The sequence below is a fragment of the Charadrius vociferus genome, unplaced genomic scaffold, assembly GCF_000708025.1.
Source record: "Charadrius vociferus isolate BGI_N301 unplaced genomic scaffold, ASM70802v2 scaffold59, whole genome shotgun sequence".
Lineage (NCBI taxonomy): Eukaryota > Metazoa > Chordata > Aves > Charadriiformes > Charadriidae > Charadrius > Charadrius vociferus.
In genome coordinates this window covers 1151125-1159332 of record NW_009661371.1, presented here as the reverse complement: position 1 = coordinate 1159332, position 8208 = coordinate 1151125, and the positions used below count along the sequence as shown (strand labels likewise).

Here is an 8208-nt window from a genome sequence, read left to right as displayed (position 1 = left end):
GAGCGGTTCTGTGCCTGCGGGGTTATGGCACACCCATCAGTTTGGTGTCTGCATTTGAAAGGGAAGCTTCAGAACTCCAGTCCTAACTCTGGGCTTCCTTGTGGAGGTAGAGATGGGGTACTAATGCTCTTCTACGGGAGTTTCTTGCCTTGTGATATATTTGTGTGCCAGCACTTCTGACAGCTTATGAAATGTCAAGAATTTCAGAGATGCTTTTCTTGTTTAATTACCAACTCCTTGTAATGTGCATGTTGTCCTCGGTGTTCTGAAATTGGACACAGAGAAATAACAGTACTGTTTGCCATCACTGAGTGATGCTATCAAACTGCAGAAACCTTGCCACATTTAGAAAAGTATTTTGGTTGCCTGGATGTCGGAAGAATAACAAATGTTTATAACAATTCTCAGCAGTAGGCAGAGATACTGGATGGCCCGAGGGCAGAAAGGGCTATATATACACAACAGCAGATGAATTACAGCACTTGGGGTGGGGGAGAATGAACTGCAATGGTAGAGACAGATCCAAGGAGAAAGGATGGAAGGGTTCCATGGGGTGAGCATGCAGATGTGCATACACATACATGCTCGCTGCAGGAAGCTCTTAACAGTTTAAATTTTTTAAGAGGTTTTGTGTTCGGTCTCTGCTGTATAAGACACTAAAACACAGACAGATAAAAGCTGTAAGCGCTGATTATAGACACAGAACATTGTATGGTAGGATGCACATGCCAAGGAAAGGGCACTGCGTGCTTCCATAATTACCACTTAGGTAATTACAGAGCTCACGCCCAACTTGCCATCAAATATAACATCCTACTCCAGAGGTCTCCGAAGCAGTTTCAGGCTGGTGTGCCCGTGCAAAGGGGAGTAGCTTCCAGCTCTGCCAGTGGGCAGGGCTGTGGGGTGAGCGTGTCCTGGACCAGGCGACCTGCACAGGCACGTGCTGTGGCCCACCCCAGAGACACCGTTTTAAAGCCCACAGTGAGAGGTGCTGCTGCTGCTCACCCAGGGCTGAAACAAGTCTGAAACGCAGTCTGCCTGAGGTGGGGCCTCGGTCCTCGTTTGCAGGGCTGGCAGTGGGTGCATCTCTGGCATAAGGGGCCTGCCTTTGAGTTACAGCGTTGGGGGAGGAGGCTGGTTCCTGGGCCAGGGGAGCAGAAACTTGCCCCTGCTGCTGAGAGCCATGCTGGAGCAACTCCTTGTGGACACAGCAGGCAGTGGAGCAGAGCAGACCCCAAGTCTTGTTTGTTTCTGCAGTTGCACAGGTCACCCACATATGAATAACTTCAACAGACCCACTTGGCACCACTACTTTAAAGTAGATAGCGGGGAAATGAGTACAGTACACACACCTAAACAGAACCATCTGCTTTGACAATTACGGCTATACCATCTGGAAGGCTGGACCCAGCCTGCCCCTCGCTTTTGTCAGCAGCTGAGGGACAACTGCCAGACATCGAGGCTTTCCATCACTGGAAAGGAGAGATGCCCACAGGACTGACTGGAGTGGTACTGCCTGCTGCTTCCCCCCACCCTTGGCAACAAATCACTGCAGATAGGGTTTCCAGTTGGAGCGTTCTCAGGCACGGCAGTCAGCTGGCACGTTCACCAGTTGCAAAATGTTTGATATGATGCCCGTGGCAGCCAGACATGCAAGTCCTGATTAATTCATCTTGACCAATGGTTTGCTGCTATGCCTGTGTAGGTAGAGGCAGCAGAACATCATTAAAATCTAATCATGCTCAAGCAAGAATCAATAGTAGAAACTACTGAGATTTCACTAATGGAAATGAGGCCTGAGATTCTCATTTTGGCTCTGGAGACTTCATAATTTGATCCTCCTGTTCTGGTGCAGGCAGTTTGTGTAAATGAGTTGAAATCATTTTTTAAACTGCTTTCTTTAGATTCGTACTCCTTGCCAAGTGGAGAAACACTTTTTTAAAAGTGCATCTTTGACAGGTCTTGGCCACATCTCTTTCTGCTTTTCTACATACCTGTAAACAAGCAAGGGCCTTGATAACAGCGTTGCTCTACTAGCTAAGTGGAGATGCTTGTTACCAAATTGAAAAGTACACAGGATGCAGATGTCACAGGGAAAATCTGGTGCCTTCAAGGTTTCTAATGGGCGAGCTTTTCTCAGTGCCAGGAGATGTTTGGCACAGGAATAGCAGGGAATCAGAGCTGGATCTCTGACTGTCAAGCTGTCCTGCCCCTGATCTAAGTCAGCCTGGTATATGAATTGCTCCTGGGTAACTCTGCCATGGTCGGCTGCTTAGATTTTGTTTGTTGCAGATTTTCCCCTCCTGCAGCCCATGGCATCCTGCTTGAATACATACCAGTCCTAAAAGTCACATCTGCCTTTTTCCAGGAGAGCGATAGGGCTTATTCATTGTCCAGCCCCTGATTTTTGCAGTGCTTCAGACCCTCTGGGTTGTTTTGCTATGGGCTGTGCAAACAGGACAGGGCTCCTTCTGAGGGGTGATGCACCTTCCTGGTGCCTGGGGTGGCCTTGAGGACAGAAAGCTTCCTGCCTGGTCCCTCAGGGAAGGGGAGAGGGAGGGGGCTGCCCGGGGTAGCAATGGAGTGCAACGAAGAAAAGCGAGCAGCTACAGACAGGTTGCATCTCCGTTGGGATGTATTTCTTTCTAGGGGTATTCCAGGTAGCACTGGCACGATGATTTTTAAATACTGCAGTAGAAGGAAGATCACATACTGCACTGATTTATTTAGATATAAACAGCTGAAAGCTTTACTTATAGCAGTTGTAACTTTGGCTGCTTATCAGTAACTTTAATATTGTGATCTGCCTTTAACCCTCTTCCAGGGGAGGAAACAAGATGTAGCTGCCACAATACAGCTGCGTGTCATTACCCTCTCTCAAGGTCTCCAGCAGAGTGATAAAATCCCATAAAAAGCTTTGGGGTATGGCTGGCAAACAAATCTCCTCTTGCAGGAGTTGTGTCAATGCATGGTTCTTAAATACCTGTTGTGGCTACAAAATTGCTTAACTGAAGGTCTTTTGTACCAGAAAATGCTTCATGCTGAAGAAATTGCTGGGGTAGTTAACATGCTGTCCCGAGTGCTTCATTTTTCCTAAGTTGTTTTGCTGCCCTGCTAATTTTTTAACATGCAGTTTGAATGCCCCTTCTCGTCTCCCCATCCCAGCCTCTTCTTCATCCCACAGTGAGTATTTAATGCTGAAATTTTGACGTGACATCCGTTTCTATATTGGTACACAGCAATGGCCCAGACATACAATCATATCTTCAGCTCAGGATGGAGCACAAGCAGCTGTTTTAATAATGGTTTTCTTTCTCTCCTCCCACAGCTCTGAAATAAGAGCAAAGGGAATACAGAAAATGACTGCCCAAGGAAATTGGTTTTTTATAAATGTTCTCGTCTCTCAAGTTTATTCCAGGGCGATAGCCCTGCTATGGTGTAGGAAAACACACTAGCATTAACAAGTGATTATTCCGGAGGCCTGGGTTCACCCAGCATTCCGGTACTCGGAGGTGATGCATAGGTGGGCTGGAGCTGCTGTATTCATTCTGCTCGGCACTATTTTTCTGCTGCTTTGTCATACGTACCCTCATTACAGCCTGCTGATCAGCACTGGTAATGGGATGAGTTACCTGGGATTGGACTTGGTACAATAGCCAGCTAATCGTCAGCTCCCGGGCAGAGACATTGCTCACGGAAATGCATTTTCTCACTGCTCTCAGGCAGTTCTTGTGAATAAGGTGAGATGAGCGTGAGGACTGCCTGAGGGACAGCCTTGCAGTCAGGGGGAGTCTCTGCTGTGGTGCCCCCTTCTCCCAGTGAGGGAGCAGCGGCCGAATGCAGCGAGGTACATGGGGGCCGCGTGAGGCAAACTTCTTTGAACAGGTCCCATCACTGGTAGTAGCGGGCAGGTCCCAGTACTGCGGTAGGCTACAGAGGACGGGTTGTGAACCATTAACCTGCACTCATGCAGTGAGTGAAAATGCTTTGTCTTATTTCAGGATGCAGAAGAAGAGAGAGGGTACAAGAGCTCCTTCAGCGAGGCACAGGTTTAAATCTTGGCTTCGTTCACATTGCTTTAGCTAAAATCTGGCTTCTTGGATAGGAACTGTAATACTGCATCTAAACAACACGGATAAGTCAAGACACTGACCTTCACTACTCATTGTGATTTTCAGGTGCTTGCGGAATTGTGGAAGGGAGAAGGGAAGACTCCTCTTGAAATTGTTAAAGAAAAGAAACTTGAACTGATACAGGATCAAAAAGAGCTTGACCAGATCTGCCAGGCGGTGATTGATGGACAAGAAAATGAGGTGATTATGATGGTGCTGGGAAGCTTGTGCACTGTGGCAGTCTGTGGCACTAAAAAGGGGCTTAAAATGGCCTTTTTTTTTTCCTTTTGATTGTCATTTGGGCTCTAGAGCCAGTATAGGAGCATTAAAGCTGCTGCTCGGGTATTATCAGGCTTTTCTTCTCCTTTCCTATTTTACGAAATGTTTTTTTAGAAATTGAAGCATACACAAAATGATCAGCAGAAGAAATTACCAGTCTGGCTAATGTGCTAAGTCATTCTGAGAGACCATAAAAATTTAATGCAGGAAAGGAAAACTGTGGGGCTTTTTCCCTCTTCAGCTATACTGTCATTAACCTGACCTGGCCACCCAGCCACATAACTCTGATTTTTATGTCATCTGTTGTGATATTAGGGCAATGCTGTTAAACTGTTCTGAAGCTGGAGACTGAAGTTATCTGCCAGCAAGGCATACATTAGTTATGGAATTAGAGACTGTATCAGAGCTGGCAAGGCAAAAATTTTACTTGGATCTGTCTCTTCGCTGTGTCCCTGTCTCCCTCAACTGCCAAAGAGAAAGTCTAGCTGGCTGTCCTGCCTGACGGTGGCTGTGCGGTGGGGAGGAGCCGGACCGCCATGGCAGCAGCATCGGTGACTCCAAGGCTGCCGTCTGCTCCGCTGCTGGGCTGTGGCAGCAGCGCAAATGCTGCAGTAGGAAAAATGAGGTTTTGGCTCTTCCCCATCTCCTAGGAAGAACACGCAGCAGTCTGCATGGCTTATGGGTCTAACAAGGTCTGAGCTGAGAAAAAGGCGGGGGGGAAAACCCTTGTTGATCATGAAGGGGTGGAGTGGGAAGGGATCTTGACAGAGTCTAAAATCTGCTTTATAAAAAGCAAAATGAAAACAAGTGCTTATACGTTCTCTGGAGCAGAAATGTAAAAGCAGAAGTGAATAGCTTACTTCTAATATAAACATTGTCTAGATACATTTGCCATTTGGAAAAAAACATTAACATCTTTTGAGAACAATACCACCCACCCCAGATCTCATTGGGGGATGCTAACAGCTCTGCAAGAGCTTTTGATAAAGAAAATGAGCTTGCAGTAGGTCGGCGTGACCTCCATCAGACTGACTCATTTGCAGAGCCTGATAAAAGTGCTGCTGTATTTTCAGACTGGTCCGGAAGCACAAGTGTGGATAGAAAGAACATTAGAACAGATTGGGAAGTGCAGAAGCCGAAGGTCCATAACTACACTCCCATTTCAATAATAATGCTTTTTCTGAGAATGTAATTCCTCTGTTTTCCACTGTTTTAGTCAAGCCAAATGCAGCAGAATGGCCTCACTTCCCTACTTTTTCCAAGTGCTCTTTTGCTAAGGCAAAAGCTGTCTTGAAGGCCTGTAATTCATTGCTTTAAATTGCTGCGAGAGCTTACCTTACAAAATAGTTAGCTGAGTACTTGACGGGGAAAAAGAAAAAAAAGTCTGCCTTGCTTTTTGATAGTAACTTTCTTTAAAATGAACTAAGTTACAAGCAGTTGCTCAAGCCAACACCGAGCGCATTACGAAAAACGCAGTATCATCTGGATTGTACTGCACTCTGCCCCATAGAGGTAATTTCTAGCAGATCAGGAGTCCTGAGTCCTTTCCATATTATGACATTACAGAGAAGATTTTTAGACTGCCAATAATTCAGATAGCATAACGAGCAGCAATATTTGCATTTGTGCTTGGTATTGGCACAGGGGGTGGTTCATATGTTCGCAATCCTTCCCTTAATATCTGTAAATATGACATGCTGTTTAATTGAAGCTATCGTGTTTTGCGCAGTAACTCTGACAACATAGAGAACGTCTTCCCTGCCATACAAACAACATGAAGCCTTTCCACAGTAGCATCTCCTTTAGAAAAGCCTGAAAGTGAAATTTCTGATGCATTTTCCAGTGTCTTTACTTAGCTTTTAAATATGGCCCTTGCTATTTTGCAGGTGACTGTGCATCAAACACTAGCTGTCTGATAGGAGGTCACATTTCTGATCAGTTAATTGATTGCTATGTTGCAAAGGATTCCTTGCTTAAAGAAAATAACATGCCGTTACAAAACCAACTATGTCTGTGCTTGAAGCACCTCACAAATATTATCAAATAAGACATTGATTTAACGCAAATTTACTTGTTATAACTGAACAGTATATTGAGTAAAAAGATAGATCCTATTAGCGAAAAGAACTTCATCTCATTTTTCTGGGTCTTTTCCAGGAAGTCGCTGTTCAAGTTGCAGACACTGTTAAAATCTCAAAGTGTTTTCTGACTTTTAATAAAAGGAAATCTTTCTATTAGTTGTAAGGCCCTGCTGCTGTAGGGACTTGCTGTTGTCTCGTGGGAGCAGAGCAGGAGCTTATTGGAAGGCTGAAGGCAGTTTTTATAAATAACAGCCCAAAACACAGCATTCTATGGCAATGGTCCAAAGGACAAAAATATTCATACCTTGGCTGCGCATGAGTGAAGATGTCCAGTTTTCATGTAACAGTGGTGTCTGTTGTTTTGTTTTTCTTTAAAGGTTATGGCGATAAAGGCAGGAAATCTAAAAGTTCTGAATAAGTTAATTGGCCTGGTACAAAGGGAAACCCAAGGACGATCCAATCCTGTTCTGGTGAAGCAATTATTAGAGAAGAAGCTGTCAGAGTAGCCACAAGAGAACAACCGTCCAAGTGTCTCCAGAAATCATGTGCTTCGTTCTGTCTGGTTCACTGCAAATGAACTTTGGTGCCTCCTCGTGCATCATCAGGATTATCGGTTTACCTTAAGCCGCATTACATCCCAGCCTTCCCTGGATGTGTCAGCCAAAGGCAGATGAGCAGAAGAATAGCAGGAGATGAAACAGTCATTTGCATCTCCCTCACTTTGGTGTGGCATTGGGAAATGCCATTTCCATACAGCCATGGGAAAGAAGTTCCCAGGGGTGTCTGTGAGTATGCAGAGAGCTGAAGCTGTATTGGTTAGTGTTGTAATAAAGCAAGTGTAAACTCAGCTTTTCTAGCTGCCTTCTTCTGAGAAGGGAAGTTCACAGATCTTGGAATGCGAGTCCAGAATGGAATTCCATGAATGCAAAGTCTGGTGGTGCACACTAACAACTCATTGTAAATGAGTGTGAGCACACTAGTAACAATGATTAAAACACCTTGCAGTAATTAAGGAGATGACGTGTGCCTCCATGCCTGGCAGAACAGAAAAAAAAAAAATCCACTACTCTCCTTCCTGCTTTCTGAGGGATGGGGAGAAGATGAAGTCACGAGCTGCTTAAGTCAGTGCCTGAGGCTAGTGCCACAAACATCTAAGACTTAGTGTCACATTGTTTGCTCACCTTCTCCTTGTTATGTGCCCAAACATCTGCTTTGCCTGCTCACAGCTCTTTCACTTCTGAAGAGCGCCTGACAGATGGATGCCTGAGACCTTCCGAGGTTCAGCATAGCAAACTTCTGCTGTAGCGTGCTTCTGCTGGCCCTGGACAACCTCCAGAGGAACACGTAGTGCCTTTCTCTTAGGCAGTAGCTCAGTAACGGGACCATTTGCTCCACTTTATTTTTTTTTCTCTGCTGATGAGAACTTGACCCTGTGTTTCAAATGCTCCAAGCCCAGGGCTGCACGCTTCTCTAGCAGGTGGCTTTCTGCTGTCACCTGGCACTGTACCGCTTTGTGGAAGGAACTGAACGTGTAGTTGGCTTACCAACCCAGCTGGGTTCCAGGGGCTGCTCCACTATTTAATCAGGAGTGGTTTATGCTGGTTTTTTTTTATACCTTCCATTTTTCAGCCCCTAGCTTTAAGTACCCACTGAAATGCAGGGTCCTCGAGTTAACTTCCTGGTCCCAACTCACTTCAGCTCATCAAACCACTAACAGAAAACACAACTAGAAGCAG

The 8208-nt window shown here is 45.5% G+C and overlaps 1 protein-coding gene across 1 annotated transcript in view; it reads left to right on the top strand.

The window, feature by feature from the left end:
* The window catches only part of GATB (glutamyl-tRNA(Gln) amidotransferase, subunit B), a 195814-nt gene extending 188836 nt beyond the window's left edge, over window positions 1-6978 (top strand). The window contains exons 14-15 of the mRNA XM_009893763.1: window positions 4179-4313; window positions 6850-6978. Of these exons, the coding sequence (XP_009892065.1) occupies window positions 4179-4313; window positions 6850-6978 (264 nt within the window). The remainder of the gene's footprint in view (window positions 1-4178; window positions 4314-6849) is intronic.
* Window positions 6979-8208: the final 1230 nt, after the last annotated feature.